At 42.2% G+C, this 23832-nt stretch overlaps 1 protein-coding gene and 1 long non-coding RNA gene across 3 annotated transcripts in view; one reads left to right on the top strand and one right to left on the bottom strand.

Moving 5' to 3' along the window:
* Positions 1-1669: 1669 nt before the first annotated feature.
* On the bottom strand, positions 1670-17355 carry LOC134878947 (uncharacterized). The gene is made up of 3 exons (XR_010167752.1): positions 17153-17355; positions 13819-13899; positions 1670-2450 (listed from the first exon to the last, which is right to left on the bottom strand). It is a non-coding gene; the product is annotated as an uncharacterized LOC134878947 (long non-coding RNA).
* The window catches only part of LOC134878946 (ninjurin-2-like), a 40234-nt gene continuing 18573 nt past the window's right edge, over positions 2172-23832 (top strand). Inside the window, exon 1 of one of the 2 annotated variants that reach the window (XM_063905135.1) lies at positions 2172-2439. In XM_063905135.1, the coding sequence (XP_063761205.1) occupies positions 2344-2439 (96 nt within the window). In that variant the 5' untranslated portion in view covers positions 2172-2343. The remainder of the gene's footprint in view (positions 2440-23832) is intronic. The other variant, XM_063905136.1, reaches the window with a different exon arrangement.

Genomic DNA, 23832 nt, shown 5'->3' with positions numbered 1-23832 from the left:
ATTTAGTATTAGCTTAGTGTCATAGTCAATACTAGATCATCTTGTTTTTGCGTAGTCTATGCCTGAAATATGACAAAATAATGCAGACTCACATGTATGGTGAATTTTCTTTGGTACAGTATGGCTTGAGCTTGTGGTTGATTATTTTATGTAGTGTGTTTATTTTTTTACCATTGTAATGCATATTAAAGTTAATTTCAAAGGGGAGGTTTAGCTATTCAATGCTCTCCTAAAATGAACTACAGTGCTCTTCAATTCTGCAGTTGATGAAAAAAGCCTGTACATGTGGGATGGGAGTGCTGTATTGTATAATTCCAAAAATATTAAAAAGATAACCAATGTTTTCATCCCTTTGTACCCTAGTATGGGTCAAAGTGGGACAATGGTTTCCTGTGTGTGACGCTCTGTTCAGGGTAACATTAACATAATGAAATTCCTGCAGTGGAGGTGATCATTTTTCGGAGGATTATAAGATTGCAGCGGCATGTGTTTAATCACTGATGACAACCATCACTCGCCTCAGGACACTGTGTACGTGTGTCCACCTGAACATCATGGAAAAACGTTGCTCTTTAACTGTTCAGTGTGTGTTGCACAATGTTGGTGGTCTGATATGTTTGTATGAGAAGGAAGCCAGGGAAACAAATAACTCATGTATAAACATGTGTATTTGTTTGTGGTGTGTTGTTTTTGTGTGTCTACTTTTCTTTGGTTCCTGTATTTTCCTCTCATGCTGACTAACCCATACCTCTGTGTTTGAAGGGTTTTCTGTCTGCTTGTTCCTTTCCCTGTCTTCAAGTCAACAGCAACACATTCCTTTTCTATTTGAAAACATCTACTATTTATTTTTAAGAGTGTCATACCGGGTCAACCTGACATTGAATTGTCAATTATTTCTGGGGGAAAACTTATTTTTTCATGGAGGTTTATTTTTTGACATATTAAAATGCATATCACATCAAAGTCCAGAGACAGGTATTCGTATCACAATTGAAACCTAAAGTCAATGTTAATGTACTTTAAATTATATACGTAAGTTAAAAAAACACAACAAAAGTACTTATTTGAAGCCAAACCATGAGCCAATTAGGTTTGCTTTATTTTTGTTTTACTTTAATTGACAACTGCATCTAGAAATTGGGAGACAATATTTCTCCTCAAAATGTAAGCGATCAATCAGGTAATTTAGGGTTGGGGTATGGAAAAGTCATTTTGGAAGAGACAGGGCTGTTGGTTTACAGCAGGGCTGTCCAAACTGCGACCCGTTGTCCATTTTGAATTGGCCCTCAGCAAATGCTAAAAGTATAATGGAATATGGCCCACACCTGAAACTTGTGCTATTCTTATATTGTATTTCTTAAATACATATGTTAACAGATATGAAGCATTAGTATTAATGTGTCAATAAGCCCACCTTTCAAATAAATTCAGTCAGTAAAAGTTTAAAGCATTTTCTAACAAACTTTAGTTGATAAAAATAAAAAGCCCTTGCATAACAAGCTTGAAATAGCCCCTTCATATTTGTCCTTATTATAGGTAATCTGAAGCTTGAGCTGCCAACACTTTTTGTCACAAAATAAAATGCATAATCAAGTATCAATCAAGATTTACCTACATTTGATCGATTTTTTCCAACTCATAACTTAACCTATAATATGTATACCTCATCTCTAGTGAGGGACCCAGCCTATATTTGTCTTTATGGGGCCCTCAGTAAAAAAAGTTTGGACACCCCTGGTTTACAGATATTTGTCTCTTACACTAATGATGTTACATGGCCTCTATCATATGGTATATGTGGGTCCCTGTTACCTGGGGGCCCGGGGTTCCCTGGTTCAGAGAGCTGTAAAATCCCAACAGTGGAGCCTCTGTGCTTTTACAAGAAGGCATCTGACCTCAGTTAACTTAACAGATATACAGCAGAATGTTTTTATTGAGCAAACAAGCACAAATACACACTACTTTCCAAACCGTTTATTGGTTTGGAAATTCAAATAGAATCATGGAAAGGGACAAGACTAACTTAAGATTTGGTAGCAGTCTAACACTTGGACAATATTTGCTTGGTTTTCACCCCGATGTCAATTTCCAGCATTTTGCCAACCTAGATTTGGTACAAGTGGAGAATAGAGTGAGAAAGAGAGGGAGGGAGCGGGTGAATAAGCTGTTTGTTTGTCTCTCGGCTGTCCTCTCCGGCCTGGTGCTTGGTGCCTGGCGTCAAGGGTCATTTCCTTTCATAGCGACCACTGCCATCCTTGCATTAGCATTTTCACCGCTGTGGGGGTAACACTTGAGTGTGCGAGTGTGTGTGTGCTTGGTTGCTTGCACGATTCGGGACTTATTATGCAGGGACTTGGGAAGACAGAGAGAGGGGAGCAGGGCCGAGACATCGACCTGACGTCGCTGAGATCCACCATGCCAGCCAGCGGGCCCCTGCAGGTTAGTGCACCCTGAAAGAGAAAAAAAATTGTGTGAAAAGAAGGGACAGAGAGCTGGGTCGAGAAATAACAGACATAGAAAGAAAAATATGAATGAAGTTGTGATATAGATGCATCTTTCTATCTGTTTAGCAAGGCCTCTCCTACCCCTCCATCTTTCTGTTCCCCCCTCCGGCTTCCCCCTTTCATCTCCATTCCTCTCAATCCTGGTCTATCTGTGACTCTGAACGCTGCTCCTGTCTTAGCTTTGCCGCAGAACTGTGGTATGTCCTGTCTATGTGAGAGCTGAGGATCAGAGGGGTGCTGTGTGTCTCTCTGGGTTCAGCCCAGTGTCCGTACTCTATTCTGAGGCCACGTTACGATTGCAACATCCATCAAAAATCAATTAGGGCCCAGGTGCAAAGTCTAATAAAGTCCTCTAATGCAGCAACGGGTCAACAGAACAGGTACTCACCAATGCCAAGAAAACGGGGCAAGGATGGGTTGGGGGCATGAAGTGTATTCCCTTCTTAGGGTGTTTAGTTTAGTTTTTAAAGAATGACATATAGTGGTATGTTGTTCATTGTTCAAAAACAGTGTTACATGACTTTCTATCTTCAAATATTCTTGACACACACACAGTCACACCCTCCCTGGTATCTATTGCAATTCATTTTCTGTATTCATTTCAAGACCAGAAATGTCGCTGCCCATCAACCAGCAGAGCTATCTGAGCTACTGATACTGATGATGTGTGTGTGTGTGTGTGTGTGTGTGTGTGTGTGTGTGTGTGTGTGTGTGTGTGTGTGTGTGTGTGTGTGTGTGTGTGTGTGTGTGTGTGTGTGTGTGTGTGTGTGTGTGTGTGTGTGTGTGTGTGTGTGTGTGTGCATGTTGGATAGTAACATATGTGGGAGAAAAGCTGTATCTTATGTCTTATCTATAACAATGGGCTTTCCCCTTAAATCTACTTGTGCAATTTGTTCCTAGAATTTTTCTAAATTTTGCTTTCTGGTTCATCAAAAAATCTTTATGACCCAGTGAACTCGGTTATCGTGTCCCCGCAAAAGGTCTGATTTGATTATTTGGTAGGTAGTATTGGAAGGTTGTTGTTAATCAGCATTGGAAAAGAAATATATCAGAAATAAGTATGGTAACTTACCAAGATATAACATTTTTATTTCTGTCTAGCTATGAATTATACCCTACAGCACTCAGTAAAATCCTCAGATTTCACTTCCAGTCAGCAGTATGACAGTTGCAGCAGCAGTATGAATTCATTTAGCAGCTAAAATAAGTTTGCTGCTTACTAACCACGTCCAAATGCACCTCTCATGAATGCTGGTTCTGTTCATTCATTGAACTGAACACATACATACTGTACACTTTCAATCCCTGACTTTCCCTGGTATGATGAGTCTCATTTCAGTGAAACAATATCACCTTTTATGAAAATACATTGCATCTCTGATTTTGAATATCATTTATCATAGCGATAACAGGAATCGGTCACAGTAGCTGCTGTTTCTCTTATCAGCAATAAGCACAAATTATTATGACATAGATGGTAAACGGTGATAAAGACCACCTAGATTGTTGGCAGAGACAGAGGCCATAAAACATCTAGCCTCAAATGAAACTGTTTACTTTGATGATGTTTAGATAACGTTACATAGCGTTAACATTATATCTTGCAGAGAATCCAACATCAAAACCATACTAAGGTACAGACAGTTATGTGTGTTTTTGATGGGTCAATAATGCTATTTAGGAGGTGAAAGACAGAAATGTCTTTAGTATATAAACCATAGACGAGTGCTAATACGCTAACATTGGTCGCTAGTAAGGTTAGCCTTTCTAGGGCAGTGTGCAAAAGCATGTAGAACCAGCATACCTTCTGATCTAACCTAATGCTGTGATGGTTTATTTAAACTTATCCAAAGCTGGTGTTTTTTAGAAAAGAATAAAAACGAACTAAACAGATGATAAGTTTAATTTGTGTTCATGTGGGTGTGATTTTAATGGTGATCAGTAAGGTCAAATGATTGTTGATGTCTATGAAGTCTGATGCCTTTGAGGGTTGCACAAATCTACAATATCCTGCTCTGTGGGACTTAGTTCTGAAACTGAATTCTCTGGAAACACAGCCAGGCTTGTCTCCTCTTCAGTTTGTGCATAAGGTTGAATTGATTTTGGCTAACATTGTGATAAAAGCTGGGTGGGCCTCCCATACTGTAGGGCTGTCAATGTCAATAGCACCCTTAATCACAGATAAGCTGATAGCATACCATTTGGCCTCCATCTGCCATTAGCTTCAGTAGTAAGGAGCCTATCATATGGCTGAGAATGTAATGGTTTATGTCATAGACACTAAGTCCTTGCCACAACTGTAAAAAATTCAGCCTGATGTTCACACAACAAGATGTGAAAAGAACAAGTGTGATCTGTAAAACGGAATATGCATGCTGTGCACAATGATGCTGTCAAATTGCTCTCTCAAGCGTGATACATATCCTTGTATGGCAATGCCAGCTCACTCGGGGTTTGTGTGATGCTACATACAATTCGCATGTGTCTTTGTAATTGTTTAACAGACAGTGGAGGAGGTTGCTGACTTGACTAAAGTAAACATTTGAAGGGTTTTATTGTTACAATCATGAGAAACAGCTATTAATAGAAAGTGGCTGCTCTCCGATGGAAGGAAGATGTACTGGTGGAGACATTTTTAACTGTCTTAATGGTTGGATGGAGGAGACAGGCCTGGATTGGGATAAATGCATAAGCATATGCACTGACGGTGCCGGGGCTATGATGGGAAAACACAAAGGGCTGAAAGCCAAGGTCCTTAGCGTTGCACCACATGTCAAGTTCACACACTGCATTATCCATAGGGAGGCCCTGGCATCCAAGACACTTGAACCCGAGCTTAACAATGTTCTTCAAACAGCAATCCAAATAGTGAATTCGATCAAATCGCGCCCTTTAAATTCACGACTCTTCGCCCTTCTCTGCCAGGAAATGGGGTCTGCACATGAATCCCTTCTTTTTCATTCAGAGGTAAGGTGGCTTTCACGGGGCAAAGTTCTTACACGCCTGTTCGAGTTGCGAAGCGAGGTGCGCACCTTCCTCTCAGACGTGCATTCCCCTCTTGCAGACCATCTCACTGACTCGAGATGGTTATCACGTCTTGCATACCTGGCGTGCATATTTGACAAATTAAATAGTCTCAACCTGTCACTACAAGGCCCCAGCACAAACATCCTGACCCTCTCAGACAAAGTGAATGCTTTCACAAAAAAATTGCAGCGTTGGGCAGCCCGTGCAGAGAGTGGGGACTTTGAAATGTTCTCGGAGCTGCACGACTTTTTGGAGAGTGACATGAATGCCAATTCATTGAAAGAGTCAATAACCTGTCATCTTCGTAGTCTCCTCGACAAATTCAATAAGTATTTCCTCACGGAGAATGTAGAGCCTTTTGACTGGGTACGACAACCATTCACCAACTGCTCCTCAAACAACCTGCCATCTGAGCTCGAGGATGCGCTGATTGAGCTGTCCAGCGACCGCACATTGCAGGCGTCGTTTGCCTCAAAAACTCTAGATGAATTCTGGCTGTCAGTTGTGCAGGAATACCCCGGGTTGTCCAAGGCTGCCATGGACATCCTCACGCCGTTTGGATCAACCTATCTGTGCGAAAAGACATTTTCGTCCCTGGCCTACATAAAGAACAAATACAGATGTCGTCTCAACAGCATGGAGGAGAATCTTCGTGTTGCTGTGAGCAGCATCGATCCCCGAATTGACCTGCTATGCTCGCGGAAGCAGGCCCATCCTTCTCATTGACATGGCGTCCGTATAAGAGGAAGTGAGATCGTTCCAATCATACACACTCTCTGTTGACTCTTGACTCCCGTTTGATTTGGACATTTGTTTCATTGCTTTGTTTGTTCCAGTTCTTGTTTGCGTTAATAAATTGTTGCCGCCCAGGCCTTTTCTTACACATTGCCTATTTGTTTTTGCTTGATTGACAGTCGTTACCATGGGTTTGCAATGCATAACGTTGTCCTGGCAACGCGATTTACAGCCCGCCCCCAAACAACCAAACTGCAGATGGCATTGCTGTTTCTTTCAAAATGTATGACTATCACTCAAATCATTGGAGACGCAAACTCGTAAATTAATTCACACAAAATCGTTCCTTTTCCATAAAATAATCGTCATACATTGTTAATTTGTTTGGATTGGAACAAAAAATCGGTTGCTACGGAAACGTGACGTCACACTTACACACTTTTGGGAAAGTGGGGTCACCAAACCTCTCCAGTTTTTTTTGTGGGGTCGTCAGACAAAAAGTTTAAGAACCACTGCCCTACAGCAACTCAGTAAAATCCTCAGATTTCACTTCCTGTCAGCAGTATGACAGTTGCAGCAGCAGTATGAATTCATTTAGCAGCTAAAATAAGTTTGCTGCTTACTAACCACGTCCAAATGCACCTCTCATGAATGCTGGTTCTGTTCATTCATTGAACTGAACACATACATACTGTACACTTTCAATCCCTGACTTTCCCTGGTATGATGAGTCTCATTTCAGTGAAACAATATCACCTTTTATGAAAATACATTGCATCTCTGATTTTGAATATCATTTATCATAGCGATAACAGGAATCGGTCACAGTAGCTGCTGTTTCTCTTATCAGCAATAAGCACAAATTATTATGACATAGATGGTAAACGGTGATAAAGACCACCTAGATTGTTGGCAGAGACAGAGGCCATAAAACATCTAGCCTCAAATGAAACTGTTTACTTTGATGATGTTTAGATAACGTTACATAGCGTTAACATTATATCTTGCAGAGAATCCAACATCAAAACCATACTAAGGTACAGACAGTTATGTGTGTTTTTGATGGGTCAATAATGCTATTTAGGAGGTGAAAGACAGAAATGTCTTTAGTATATAAACCATAGACGAGTGCTAATACGCTAACATTGGTCGCTAGTAAGGTTAGCCTTTCTAGGGCAGTTGTGCAAAAGCATGTAGAACCAGCATACCTTCTGATCTAACCTAATGCTGTGATGGTTTATTTAAACTTATCCAAAGCTGGTGTTTTTTAGAAAAGAATAAAAACGAACTAAACAGATGATGAGTTTAATTTGTGTTCATGTGGGTGTGATTTTAATGGTGATCAGTAAGGTCAAATGATTGTTGATGTCTATGAAGTCTGATGCCTTTGAGGGTTGCACAAATCTACAATATCCTGCTCTGTGGGACTTAGTTCTGAAACTGAATTCTCTGGAAACACAGCCAGGCTTGTCTCCTCTTCAGTTTGTGCATAAGGTTGAATTGATTTTGGCTAACATTGTGATAAAAGCTGGGTGGGCCTCCCATACTGTAGGGCTGTCAATGTCAATAGCACCCTTAATCACAGATAAGCTGATAGCATACCATTTGGCCTCCATCTGCCATTAGCTTCAGTAGTAAGGAGCCTATCATATGGCTGAGAATGTAATGGTTTATGTCATAGACACTAAAGTCCTTGCCACAACTGTTAAAAAATGTCAGGCCTGGTTGCTTCATCACACACAGATGTGAAAAGAAAAATGTGTGATCTCTGTAAAAGCGGAAATGAGTGCATGCGTGTGCACAAGCATGTGTGTGAAATTGCTCTCTCAGCGTGATACATATCCTGTATGGCAATGCCAGCTCACGCTGGTGGTTTGTGATTGATGCTATCATTACTACATTTCGCATGTGTCTTTGTTAAGTTGTTTAAACAGACAGATGGATGGCAGGTTGCTACTGTGCATTAAAGCATACAGCATGTTGAGCAGGGTAGTATATGTTACAATGTGAGAATACCAGCTATATAATTAGATGTGGATTTCGTAACCTCCCACTGGCATCAAACACTCATCACTGGTTATGTCTTTATATCATATTGGGGTGTAAGGTGACTTTAAATAATCTGCTGTGAGATGAGACAAGTGCTCACACAGGATCGTGAAAACACTTTAACACTGGAACATTTGCACTTAATCTGCTTGATTTTTAAAGTGTTTCTCTGTCTCTGAGTTCATGACATTTGCTCAACCTGTGGACATAATGCACTTAGCATAGTATCATGTTCAAAGCAGAGTGTGTGATTTGCTAAAATTGGATTTATGAGGTTTGCTCTGTGTGAAGCTGCCATGCTGAATCTATTTCTATGGTGTGAAGACTTTACACCTCAAAGTCACTCTGCATGAATAGAGTTAAGCCGAGGCGTAGGACAGGCGACAGAGGTGTGGAGAAGCCAGTTTAAATTGCTTGTCATAGTTATTTAAAAGTCATTATCACACCGGGTCAACTAGGGCTTCTGAAAAGGTAATGGCTGAATAATAAGACACTAAACTTAATATAATAAAACAAGAAAAAAACAAGACTTCAGAATGTGCTCCAATGCTTTGGTGAGTTTTTGCACCCTTTTGGTTTTGAAGCGAAGGTAACCAGCTTATTGGATGTTGCCAGTTATGCATGTTTGAGAAAATACGAGCTAAATAGAAAATTAAATGCAGAACAAAGAGGAATATTATAGTAACTGCTGTACTTCTGATAGACTTAAGGCTGGATGCCTAAACCTCATTATAAATGCAGTTGTTTTCCTTCATTTTATTTTACATACAAGCTCTCATAGATAATAATTAAGGAACAAGTCAGAACATGCAGAAGTTAGAGGCAACAATGAACTTGCGAAGAGATACCTCTTTTAAAGGAATAATCGTAAAGAAAGAAGATCTACAACCATATGTGAACGCAAACACAAATATGCCTCCATCATTCTTTTTGTCGGATTTATAATTTCACACACACGCCTGGTACTCTACATATTGGAGGATGATCAAGAGAATAGCTCTATGTGTGTGATAACAAAAATGGTAACTGTATTCTGATATTGCTCCTCTATCTCTCCTCTGAATACCAACGTGTTTACCGCAACAGTTTATTTAATCCATTTCTTTTAGTGTCCATGCTGTGTGTCCCTTCATGACCACCGTCCCTCATCTCCTTCCCACTTCTCTCACGTCCCAGAATACTTTGCGGCCTCTCTTTGACATTACGTGTATGTGTGTGTGTGTGTGTGCGTGTGTGTGTGTGTGTGTGTGTGTGTGTGTGTGTGTCCATTTGTAACCCCTTCTTGGCCCCTGTATACGTGGCAAGTGCCACATTCTGAGTATGTGTGTGAAGTACGAGTGTGTGTGTGTGTGTGTGTGTGATTCCGAGAACTTTCAATGAGACCTGAGTGTGCCTCATCTTTAAATGACTGTTGTTGTGTCATACAAGTGCAGTGTGTACTATGATATTTGCTTTGTGTGTCCAAACAATAGCATATATCTTTCAGGCTGTGTGTGTCCTTTGTCACTCTGCATGGTAGGACAGAAATATTGGTGTGAGTATATCGGGCTGCAGTATCTAATATCCAGATTGTGCAGAGTTGTGAGTGCATTTCCCACTTGCATATCAAGTTTTCAGTCCAACCCAAGTGAATTGTTATCAGATTTACTTTCACCCATCTTCATTGTCGTATAAAGTTTCCCTAGTTGCCATGGAGATTCATCTGTTGATTGATGTATTTTGATGTTGTAGCACTTTTAGGAATTTCATGTCTTAGTTGTCTTAAAGGAAACATGAGAGTTAATCTTGCTGTGTGTTCCTTCTTCAACCCGGTGGAGATTGTGTGTTGAAAGCTCAGGAAAATGGCCACAAGTGGATCTTGACCTGAGCTTGTTTTGGTCAAAATACAATTTTCAAAGCTCAGAAATGAACTCCATGATTTTGATCGAGTTGTTATTCCTGCAAAGTGCTCAAAAACTAAAACAGAGTCAACAGATCCAGTTATCCAAAATGGATAAACTGACACACCCAATAAAACACCCAGTAACATTTTTGGATTGTTCCTCATGTCAGTGTTATTTCACCCGTAGTCATGTCATATCAGAAACAGAAACACACCACTCTCAGCACTTGTAATGTGTAACTGACATGACGCTCCTTAAAGGGGCCTATTACAGTATGCTTTTTGGGGGTTTCCTCTCCCCTGTAGTGTGTTATATAGGTTTTTGAGCATGCAATGGTCTGCAAAGGCTAAAATCCCTGTGTTCCCTCCGGAGGTGGTTTCTCTCAGACACATTCCCCCCTCCCCTGACTGAAAGGCCTCCATTGGACTGCTTTGTTTCCTTCTGGAACATAGTGACATCACTATGTTACACTAAAGCTCCTATTGGCTCGCGGTCCAACACATTGTACGTGATGTTAAGGGGCGGGACAGCTCTAAGCGGTTAACTAGGGTGACCAGATTTGAGGTGGCGAAAAAGAGGACACTTGCGATTGTTGGGGGGGAAGTCTAAGTACAGTAGACTTCTGTGCAAAGCGCCATTCAATTTAAGTACACGCTTAATGGTCCCATGAAAAACTGTGAAAACCGGACGTTTTCATGAATTTATAAAACCCCCCCGGACGCTCCGGACAGGACATAAAAAGAGGACATGTCCGGGCAAAAGAGGACGTCTGGTCACCCTAGGTTAACCAATCACAACAGAGTCTGCCAGCTAACCAATCAGAGCAGTCTGGGCTCTGGTTTCAGACAGAGGGTGAACAGAGGTGCTGCAGCACAGACAGAATGAGAAAAATAAAGAGCTTTTTGAACATTAAAGCATGGAGACATGTCCCAGGAGAGACACTAATAACTGATATGGACCTGGAAATGAGAATAGTGAGTCTTTGAGATAATTGCCAAGCAGGAGACTATAAACAATGTTTCTGAAAATATCATCCGTTTGTATTTTTAGGAAAAGTTGTTTTTCTTTTAGTGTTTCTTCATTAACGTGTTCTGCTGTAAGTGTTCAGTTTTAGGATGAATATTACATCTTCTTTCTGTTTTCTTTTCTGTTCTTTCTCCACTTCTGTCTCTCTTCTCTGTTATTTTCAGTTTCTCCTCCCTCCATATCCCCCTGTTCCTTTACCCCTGTCTAGGGGGTGAGTTTGTTTTCTTTTCATTTTTGGGGGGGAAATGACAGCCGACTCGGTTTGAATCTGAAACAGCTTTACAGGAGGGAGACCAATTCGCAGCAGTTTGGTGTGCCTGTGCAGACGTGAGGAGAGTTTTTCGAACATGTGCAAAAAGTGCCATGATGAGTGATTCCAGAAGAAGATCCAGATCCCTACGGATACAAACAATTAGATTATCACACACACACACACACACACACACACACACACACACACACACACACACACACACACACACACACACACACACACACACACACACACACACACACACACACACACACACACACACACACACACACACACACACACACACACACACACACACACACACACACCAGCCCCTCTGTCTTCTGCTCAGTCTGTCACAAACCAACAATTACTGTGTCACGAGTGAAACACAGCAGACATAAAGCATTCTCCTCTCATTCATTTGAGAAGAATTCAAAATCCTAACTTCTCCTAAAAAGTTTCAGTGAAAAACGTAACTGCATGACATTTCCTAAAAACTGTATCTGTCAAACTAACTAAAGAATGATCCATTAAACCTTTAAATTATTATTACACATGGAATAAATCACTATCTGCAGCTAAAGGCCAAGAGTATTGTGTCACACTTTTGTTCTTAATCCACTTGTTCAATGTCGTATTCGCCAAGACAGAGCGGGAAAGCTCTCTCTGGTGCTGAGGCTACTAAACACAGACTAGCATAAATCATAAACACTCTCCAGAGTTATAAATCCACGCTCATGGTATGTATTTCCATGTAGTTTTGAACACACAACCTGCTCATAAAAACAACACATAGCCGTTGAAAAGGTTTTCTTAGAATTCATGCAGTATTTATTTCCGAGGAATTCGGGTTCACTTCTCATCTGCGCAAGGTTTCAGGTGGCGTACACTTCCTTTAAATCTGAAACTGATAGAGGTCTGGTGTGTGCTGTACTTGGATCATAGCCAGACACATATAGAGACACTGTGTGACCACACATCTGGACTCAAAATAGACATGCATATAAACAGTGCGTATGATGTATGTGGTGGGGGTTAGCACTCAAAGCACAGATGGGACGTTGATATCAAACTTCTCCTTTAATTCTTGGAAAGAAAGTGAATGAGCCAAGAATTTTGAACAATTCCTTTAAAGGAAAACTTCCCCCCAGATTATTTGGACATCCATGACTCACCCCACGTTACCTTGAATTCTAGAAAAACATAGTTTTCTCGCATGCCTTCACAGTGAACAAAGAATCCAAAAACTGCACTCCTTTACAATATCTCACGCAACATGCTCAGTTTAATCCAGGTCCCCTTAGTTTAATCTTATTCTTACCTCTCAAACTCATGCATTTTCACGCAAAACATACTTTTTTTAAAGTCTAGAAACAGGTTGCTTATTGTCATGGCAATTGCTATTTAAAAATAATTATTTCTGGTTTTCATTCTTCATTCACACTGGAGGATCACTTTAGGGATTCAAGATGAAACAAAGTGATTCATTTTCATTTAAATGGTCCTCTTTGGACTGAAGTACTTGAAGAAAGGCATCAAACATGAGAGAGGAAAAGAGCTGATAGAAAACACAGATTGTGGGGAAAGGGAGAGATGACTTGGCATGTAGACATCAAGAAAAAAGGGAACACACACACACACACACACACACACACACACACACACACACACACACACACACACACACACACACACACACACACACACACACACACACACACACACACACACACACACACACACACAATCTGACCTCTTTTATTTGTTGATAAATGTGTTGCTATGCAGCAGGCTGTTGGCCAGTGTGTGATTATATGAATCTGAAGGTAAATACACTCAGTGCTCTTTCTATGTTTTCCTTCCCCCCAGCTCCAGTGTTAGGTCATCGGATCAGACTGTGTGTGTGTGTGTGTGTGTGTGTGTGTGTGTGTGTGTGTGTGTGTGTGTGTGTGTGTGTGTGTGTGTGTGTGTGTGTGTGTGTGTGTGTGTGTGTGTGTGTGTGTGTGTATGTGTGTGTGTGTGTGTGTGAGTGAGTGAAAGAGATCCACGTTTATGTTTCAGCTTAGCTTTGCATGTGGGTCTACGAGCGTCTGTGTATGTATAAACTGTCCGGATGACATATGCCCAGTATATGTTTGTGAACATGTAAATATGTGGCTGCAGAGAGTGTGTGCCTGCAGGGGTCAAGGACATAATAGCATCATTTTTAAGCTTTGTGTATAAGTGGAACTGTGTGAGGTCATCTGTGATTTTAAACGTGTTAAAGGGGATGAATGGGAGCAGGGCTGCAGTAGATGGGGAGGAATGGGTGTGAGAGGGGGGTGAGGTTCTGTCTTACCTCATCCAGACTCCACCGCTGATGCCCCGGTGCCTGTGGTGCTCATGGGACTATTGTTGACTCCAGCACAATGAGATCACGCTGAAATGAAACAAAGGCTCTCTGTTATGAACTGTCCTCTGTGTGCAACCACAAAAGCATCATCCCAGTCATTAAGATAACTGCCTTTATGTTTATTTAATGTGAAAATAAGTGCATTTTACCACAGTTTGGCAGATAATTGACCATCAAATATTCTCACCAAAATGCCAGACGTGTTTTATTTTTAAAAGGCGGTAAAATGTCTAGAGTAGAAAAAAGCAGTTGAGTACGAAGTTGCTAATTAGCAGTTAGCATGTTCAGAGTAAGTTTTATTGCCAAGTATAGGTTTTAATTTACAAGGAATTTGCCTGTGTTTGGTGCACATATTAAAAATGTTATGAAAAAATAGAAGGTACAAGTTCAAGAATATACATTTGGAATAGAAAAATCACAATAAAAATAGGAAAACATACTTCAAATGAAATAAATATAACATTTATGTACAGCTGCGGCCTCTTTTGCTACTATTAGCAAGTGAAATGCTTCATGAAACAGTACTGTGGGGTGGTCAAAGTTTCCTAAAATGGCAGGCATGTAGCTCTCATCCCATGTTACATTTCAAAGCTTCCGCATGCCTGGACACATGAAATGTTTCACAGCATTTTTCTCTCAGTATTCTGTGTACATAAGCCTGCTCTGTTCAAACACATACATCATCTTTAGGGGCCTCTGGGGGCCTGAATAAATGCCCCGCCTGAGGTTAGCTCACCTCTTCTGATATATTGCATTTATGCTTGGGTCTTTATGTTTGTTTGTGTGAGTTTTGTGGTGAGCAGGAATATCAATTTACCCTTTGACCTCTTTAGGGAAAGAAAACTTCTAAACATAAATTCTCTTTGACAAATACTGATTTACCTTACACACACACACACACACACACACACACACACACACACACACACACACACACACACACACACACACACACACACACACACACACACACACACACACACACACACACACACACACACACACACACACACACACACACACACACACACACACACACACACACGGCTATCAAATGTTTAAGCTCCACCAGCAAGTTGACTTGTTTGTTTCATCGCTAAATATCTAAACTAGGGAGGGATTTGGATGCGATTTGCCACAGATATACAATGTGTATACAATCATCTGATATTTTTTCATTTAATAAATATATCCTATGGATTGCTGCCAAATTTGGTCCCCAGAGGATGACTTGTAATACATTTGATCCTTTTACTTTCGAGGTCTATCTAGATCCATTTCAAGACTTCGTTTTGATTTAGTATATGTATTTAGTGCAGGGAATACGTGAATGACAGACGGCTTTTCTGACTGTATTTGCGCTCAGCTTCATACCTGCAAAACATCAACATGCTAGCATAGTGGCTAACCACTCCTAACCTTGTTTATATTACAAAATTAAGTGACAATCGTCAATTTTCTGGTGAATTAAGTCTGCACATAGGATTTACTGGCCCAAAGTTTGGATGGTTCTGCATCATCAACATTATTTACATAACGTTTACCTGACAGATGGGACACTAATGGATTTTAAAGATCTAAACTAACAGATACTTCATTTTTCAAGGTTTCAAGGTTTCAAGGTTTTATTTGTCATATGCACAGCAGATACAGCGTATATGTTGGCAATGAAAATCTTATGTCGCGTGCTCCTCCAACAACTCCACATACATGGTGCAAATAACATAAATAAAATAGTGCAAAAAGAGAGAAGAATATTTACAGTAACAACAATAAAGATTTGAGGATGTGAAATATATACATTTCATCTATTGTACATTTGTGAGAGCAGATGTTGCTTGTCGAGGCATTTGTGGAAAACTCTCATCATGATGATTAAAAACTTGAATTCCTAACTGTGGTCTTACATCACAGTCTTCTGAAATCACACGGGTGGCTGTTGAAGTAGCTTTGATCAGGGAGGCCTCAGATCCAGGCTGATCATTACCACATTACCACTGCATTGAATGCTGTTCAGTAACCCGGGAGTTGGACTGTTTTTTTTCCTACTTTATATCCACACACGTGCAGATTATTTCAAATCTGTACAGAAAGCTCTTTATTGTGATAACATTCAAATTGGGAAAGACTTAAGTTTTTGTTTACAGAAAATGTATTTAGTCATGCGCCATAAGGTGGAAATGTTAATAATCTTTGGCGATTAGACCCCAATCCTGATATTGTTTATCTTAGGGGGAAGTCCTGCCATGAGTATATAATATTATAGTATAATAGGACCCCCCCCCCCCCCCCCTGGTGGCTAGACACTGGTGGTGATGTTGAAGATCTGTACTTGATGAGAAGGGATGAAGGAGGTGTGATGAGGTCTTTGGATTAGCTCTCCTGGGCGCTGGATGTGATGAATGGAAGTGGATGGGGGGGAGGAGGGCCGCAGCAGATACAACTGAAATCACAGCTGACTGCAGGAGAGAGGAGTCCCATTTTAAAGTTTGATTATTGGCAGCTGGAGATTGTGATGAAATGTAATTGGTTAAAGGAGGACAGCCATAATGAGCTGAATATTACAGCTGTGAAGTGAATGAACCCAGTCTTCCTGCTTGTTGTGCTGAGCTTCATAATGTAAACCTCAGCTATGCACTCTACAACACCACACTGACCACACAGTTATTAAAGTGCAGGATACATGCATGACTTTTTGCAATGGTAAACCCCTGGTTTACATAGGCTACTTAATAGAAGAGTTAAACTTGTACAATCATGCAATATAATGTATGCTCCCATAAACATGACGCATGTGTGTGTGTGTGTGTGTGTGTGTGTGTATGTGTGAGATACCCTGGTGTTTACTGAGCAATGTGGACAGTTGCATCATTGTTATATGTCATATGCAGGTGCGTCTTGAAATTAGGAAGTGTGTTTGTGTGCGCGTGTTTGCTCATGCACACAGAACCTTTGACATACATCCTGTCTATGCCAGCTTGTGTCAAGCCCGTTGACTCGATGAAATACAATTAAAATGCATTATCTTCCTTACTGTTTTCCTCTCCAAAGTCAAAGAATTTATCAAATTAATAAAAGGGTGAGCTGGCAAGTTTTGTTACTTTAAATAAATATATAACTGATAATTACTTTGACAGTTTTAAGGGATATGTATTTTAAACAAACCAATGGGGTTCTTTCAAACACTTCTATATAACAGGTAGAAATTAAGAATATTTTTAGTAAATTCCTCTCACATTAACTAACCCTCAGCGTACCAAGATGATAGAGATAGACTTACGTTTGTCACGAACCTTAAACACAAGGTAGTAGGACTCAAATGCACGACCCCAGGAGACAGAGTTAAAGTATTAAAAAAATACTTTATTTCCCAAAAAAATGCAAAAAAACAACAAGAACTCAAGACGCTCACATGGAGGATTAAAAAACACAATGCTGGTACGCTGGTTACTGACTCAGACAGGAGAAGACGAACTGGCACAAGACAGGGGGAGACAGGACTATTTAAACAGGAGGTAACAGGGAACAGGTGGAAACAATCAGGGGTGGGGCTGACGCTGACGAGAGCAGTGACGGGGAATCAAGAGACCTGGAACGAGACGCAGAAGGTGAGTACCAAAACAAAACAGGAAGTGGGAGACAAGATAAAAATGACTAAACAAAACATAAAACATGACCAACCATAGACCTGGGGCATGAGGACCCAAACAAGAAACTTGACAAGATTAACATCTTTGATGAGACACAACAGTACCCCCCCCTCTATGGCCGACTTCCGACGGCCCAGGCTGACTCTGATCATAAAAGTCCCGAATAAGAGTCTTGTCCACAACAAAGTTTGCAGCAACCTAGTAGCGCGCTTCGAGCCATAGCCCTTCCAGTCCACTAGGAATTGCTTGCCCCGGTTGGGGACCGCCAGAACCTGACGGACCTTATAGACTGGACCACCATCGAAGAGCTGGGGCGGTGGAGGGGGCTTGGAGGCAGGGACAAGTTTGCTCTCATGCACGGGTTTAATCATGCTGACATGGACCGTGGGGTGTACTCTCATAGGCCTGGGGAGTCGTAGGCGCACAGACACAGGATTGATTATCTATGACACCGGGAATGGTCCCACAAAAATGGGAGCTAATTTCTTGGAGGCAACATGAAGAGGTAGGTCTTTGGTGGAGAGCCAGGCCTTCTGGCCTGGTCTGTAGAGGGGAGCAGCCCTGCGATGAACATCTGCTACAGCCTTCATCCGGGCTGAGCTTCTGAGTAGGGCCTGGCGAGCCCCGGCCCATATCCGATGGCAGCGCCTGATCATGGCCTGAGCTGATGCACCATTACCTCTCCTTCGTTGACCGAAAAAAGTGGGGGCTGGTAGCCATTGGCGCAGTGGAAGGTAGAGAGACCTGTGGCAGCTGTGGGGAGTGGGTTATGGGCAAACTCAACCCATGTGAGGTGGTCGCTCCAGGTAGCCTGGTTCTGGCAGATGAGACAGCGTAGAGTAGTCTCCAGTTCCTGGTTAAGGCGCTCCGACTGTCCATTAGATTGGGGGTGGTAGCCTGATGACAAGCTGACGGTGGCGCCTACGAGCCGGCAGAACTCTTTCCAGAACGCGGAAAACAAACTGTGGGAAAACCATGAATCCTGAATACCTGGTTCATTACGACCTCTGCTGTGCCCTTGACAGAGGGAAGCTTGGTTAGGGGGATGAAATGAGCCATCTTTGAGAACCGGTCCACCACTGTCAGGACAGTAGTATTGCCTTTGGATGGTGGGAGTCCTGTCACAAAGTCCATTGAGATGTGTGACCAGGGACGCTGAGGATCAGGCAGCGGCTGAAGCAAGTCCATCTGGGCCTGGGACGAGGTTTTATTACCGGCACACACAGGACAGGCCACCACGTACTCCGCCACCTCCTTCTCCATGGCAGGCCACCAGAACCGCTGTTTAATCGCAAACATGGTTAGTTTTACCCCAGGATTGAACGCGAGCACCGATGTGTGAGCCCAGTGGATTACCTTGGAGCGAAGAGTCACAGGGACAAACAGGTTGTTCAGACACTGGTTGGGCGCCGGGCTCAAAACGTTAGCTTGCTTCACGTCTGATTCAATTTGCCAAGAAAAGGCTCAGACCACACGGTTCAGTGGAAGGATGGTTTTCGGTTCAATAGCAAGTGGTTCTGGGTCGCAGAGTTGAGAGAGCCTCCGGCTTCCGGTTCTGGGACCCGGGGCGAAAAGAGAGCGTAAAGTGGATCCTACTAAAAAATAACATCCACCTGGCCTGGCGAGAGTTGAGGTGTTTAGCTTTCTTGATGTACTCCAGGTTCTTATGGTCGGTCCAGACTATGAAAGGCTGTTCTGCCCCCTCTAACCAGTGCCTCCATTCCTCAAGCGCTGTTTTAACTGCTAGCAGTTCTTTATTTCCCACATCAAAGTTCTTTTCAGCTGCTGTCAACTTACGGGACAGGTAGGCACACGGATGTATCTTGTTGTCTTCCATGGACCTTTGAGACAACACTGCCCCAATTCCCTCATTGGAAGCGTCAACCTCGACCACAAACTGCCGCTGGGGGTCCGGAACGGTGGGTATGGGGGCTGTGGTGAATCTTTCTTTAAGGCACTGGAAGGCAACATCAGCCTGGGGGGTCCATTTGAAGGGAACCTTCAAAGAAGTAAGAACATGCAGAGGGGCAGCAACAGAACTGAAACTTCTAATAAACTTCCTGTAGAAGTTTGCAAATCCTAGAAACTGCTGCACTTTCTTTCTAGAGTCTGGTATAGGCCAATTGTATACTGCACTGACCTTGGCAGGGTCCATCTGTACCTGATTTGGAGAGATGTTGTATCCTAGGAAGGACATGGTCTCTCTGTGAAACTCACATTTTTCTGCCTTAACGTATAATTGGTTTTCAAGCAATTTCTGCAGAACCTGACGGACATGATTAAGATGGGTTTCAGAGTCGGGGGAGAAAAATGCTGCCCTCTCCAGTCCCGAAATGGAATATAGTCTGCCTCTGGGGATGGGGGCACTTGTTAGCAGGTCAATAGGGCAGTCGAACGGTCGGTGGGGAGGTAATGACAAGGCTTTAGATTTATTGAAAACTTCCTTTAAATCATGGTAGCATGGGGGTACCTTCAGCAGATCCGGATAATCAGGATGATCTATCACAATCCCACCGGGTTCAGCCAATGCATGAACGACCTGCGAGCGTTTGCATCTATTACTAGGTCTCTCCCCACCCCTTAATTTTCCTGGAACACCAGTCAATGTGGGGATTGTGTATTTTTAGCCATGGGAAACCCAATATAACTGGGTGCTGAGCAGAGGAAAATGTGAAATTGCATTGTTTCTGTATGGTCCTTATTTATAATGACCTGAATGGGTTCTGTGCAGTGAGTAACAGTGAACAAAAAGCGGCCGTCTAAGGCCCTGGCATGAATGGGGTGAGTTAGAGGGACCCTTTTTACCTGTAGCCGCTAAACGAAGCAACCGGAGGCACTGTCCTCTGGGGGTCCGAAGTCATGGACGGGAAGGGTCTTCCCGGTGGGGAGTTTCTCAGGGGGAAACCCCAGGAACTGGGAGGATTGACCCCAGTGCGCCGGCGCTCCCGCTCCCTCTCCCGAAGACAATTGTCTTCCCGGATGGACACAGAGATAAGGGACTCTAGGTCCCGTGGCAAGTCCAGAGGAGCCAGCTGGTCCTTTATCACATCTGAAAGTCCAGTCCTGAAGGCATCGAGGAGTGCTGGAGTGTTCCACCCGCTGTCTGCTGCCGCCGTGCGGAACTCGATGGCATAATCAACCACCGGTTAAGCTTACGCATCTGCATGAGTCTTCTGCTGGATTCTGTGGCAGGCGATGAGTGGTCGAATATGCGGCTCATGGTTTCTATGAACTCGGGAAGTGAGTGACAGATCATGGACTCTCTGGCCCATTCTGCGGTAGCCCAGGCTGCAGCCCTCCCAGTTAAATGGGACACGATGAAGGCCACCTTGGCATGGTCAGATGAAAAAGCTGCTGGGTTGTGTTGAAAATGCAGGTTGCACTGCACAAGGAAGGCTCTGCAGTTGTTGGAGTCTCCGGAGAATCTCTCCGGGAGAGCCAGACGCAGTGATGATGAAGCAGGCGGGATCGAGATGGGAGCGCCAGCAGGAATCTCGGCAGGAGAGGAGTCAGCAGCGGGCGAGGTCTTCGGTGAAGCAGTCTGCTGATGAGCGAGGAATTGATGCATCTGCGCCGTAAGGTATTGTATCTGTGAGTTGATGGAGTCTTGGAACTCGGCCTGATGTCCTGCAAGGTCTTTGACTCCTTGGCTGATTGAGCCCAGCTGCTCCTCATGCTGGTAGATTTTAACTCCTTGGGCTGACAGAGCGGCTTGAAGCGTCTTCGGGTCGGCTGAGTCCATTGTGGCCAGTTTGTTCTGTCACGAACTTTAAACACAAGGGTAGTAGGACTCAAATGCACGACCCCAGGAGACAGAGTTAAAGTATTAAAAAAATACTTTATTTCCCCCCAAAAAATGCACAAAAACAACAAGAACTCAAGACGCTCACATGGAGGATTAAAAAACACAATACTGGTACGCTGGTTACTGACTCACAGACAGGACAAGACGAACTGGCACAAGACAGGGGGAGACAGGACTATTTAAACAGGAGGTAACAGGGAACAGGTGGAAACAATCAGGGGCGGGGCTGACGCTGACAAGGGCAGTGACAGGGAGTCAAGAGACCTGGAACGAGACGCAGAAGGTGAGTACCAAAACAAAACAGGAAGTGGGAGACAAGATAAAAATGACTAAATAAAACATAAAACATGACCAACCATAGACCTGGGGCATGAGGACCCAAACAAGAAACTTGACAAGATTAACATCTTTGATGAGACACAACAATGTTTCTCATTGCCACTCAAGAGAAATCATGTTAACTTACTCCACTGCATTTATTTAACAGCTTCAGCTACGTTTAACAACCTGCATCTCTAAAAATGTAACTACTGTAGTGGCCTGACTGTTTAAGTCACAAAGATATACTCCTACGTGGCAAATAAATAGTGTAATACAATTCACATATCATATAATACTAAGGCTGACAATTATAAAAGCAACACATACACTTCAAATAATGTGTAGTAGACACAAGTCGATTTCTTTGTTTTGTTTCATGTAAGATATTGTCATTGATTTGTAAAAAAAAAAAAGGGCCTTCTGTTATAGGACGGCAGAGGAGAGGTTCTCAAGTCCCCTTTGAGGTTATCTGTGTATGTGGCTGCTTCTGAGAAATACACAAACAAACAAAGTCAAGTACAGGTTCAGGTGTGTGTACACAGAGAGAGAGAGAGGCCGTAACCCAGCGGCATTGTTGGTTGGATCTTACTGGTCGAGCAGGTGCAGGTGAGTCACCTGTTAAACCTCTGCGGTACCTTTCCACTTGACACATCTAGAGTAAACAAAATGGTCATCTAAAGGGAGAACTCTAAAGGACCATACCGATGTCGTTTTGAATGGGATGTTTTTAATGTGTGTTGAAGAAGGTGGAAGGATAGCTCAGAATTTCAGATTTACTACCATTCATGTTGAATAAAACATGTGACAACTCAAGGACACATTGGAGGTGTAAAAGATTTTTGGTGCGGCTAGGTCAGTTACTTAAGATTCAAAATTCAGAGGCTTTATTGTCATATGCAAAGTAGCTACAGAGTATTTATGGCAATTGAAATCTTAAGTTCCGAACTACTCCAACAATGCAACATATTATATAGGATATAAAACAATAAGACTATTTTAAAACTACAGATAAAATAAATGAATGCAAGAAGAAACAGAGCAGAATAGAATAGAATAGTGCATATTTTGTTGCAGACCATTGTGCAAGTAGTGCAGATGAAGTCAAATAAATAAATACAATAAGCTCGATAATAGAGAGAAGTGACCAAGTAATGCAGGAGTTTATACTTGTAAATAGAACAAGATATACAGAACAGAATGTAATTAAATATTGTACATTCAAATAAAATTAAATACTGTTTATTGTAGCGATAACTTTTAAGATTAATACATTTTTTTAAAAACACATTTGTAATTTCAAACACCCTACATTTGTAGTTTTGGCATTCTCTATGAAAATCTAAAAGCCCAAGCTGGCTTTACTTTTATTTGGAGTTATTGTCTTGTTTTTCATACTTATAGAAGACATTGTATGACTGTCACAGGCTGTATTTTACTACATATAATGTACAAAGAAAAATGGTTAAAAAGAACACGTATTACTGAGGGAAATGTTTTTCCAAATGTCTCCAAACCCCACAGTGGGTGGTTGGAAGTTAAATATATTATCCCTGAATTCATCAGTAGAATTCTTCTGTTGATTATACACAGAGAAATGTTTTGAAACTCATTGCTTTGATTTTAGGGTTGGGTAGTTTCTTCTTTTTCCCCCCACATATTTGAAAAAGCAGGCACTGTGTCTGTGTGTCTCTTTAAACACCTCACATTGTCTGATGAAGCTTTGGCACAGAACAGCAGCATTCGTGGAACTCTGGAATGGGAATGCCCGCGTGCACACAAACTCAGAGGAAGGAAGTGTGTGTTGTGCATGGTGATGAAGGCTTGGCTGTTAAAAGCCAGGAAGCCGCCTGAAGGGATGTCCTGTGATGTCACACATGGCCGGCCTTAGAGCTTGAGCGCCTGCCTCAGGGAGATTTATCCTCCAGAACATGCTTCGGATTATCTGTGTTGAAAAACAAATGCTGCTTTACAAAGAAAGATTGGCACGACACAAAAATATGGTTGAGTGTCACTTTCATCTTTATGCTCTTTTCTCTCCACCTGACCCGTTCACACCACACCTTAACCCCTCAGGCACAAATAGAGCTGTAGCTATTTACAGTATACAGTGTGGAAACACACACACACATCCTGGAGCCCTCCCGAAGTCTTCGGTTTCCTTTGAAAACAGGCACTCTTATCTGA

This window comes from Eleginops maclovinus, chromosome 17 (genome assembly GCF_036324505.1).
Source record: "Eleginops maclovinus isolate JMC-PN-2008 ecotype Puerto Natales chromosome 17, JC_Emac_rtc_rv5, whole genome shotgun sequence".
In the NCBI taxonomy this organism is placed as follows: domain Eukaryota; kingdom Metazoa; phylum Chordata; class Actinopteri; order Perciformes; family Eleginopidae; genus Eleginops; species Eleginops maclovinus.
Note: the sequence above shows the minus strand (reverse complement) of the source record. Positions and strands in the feature narration are given on the sequence as shown.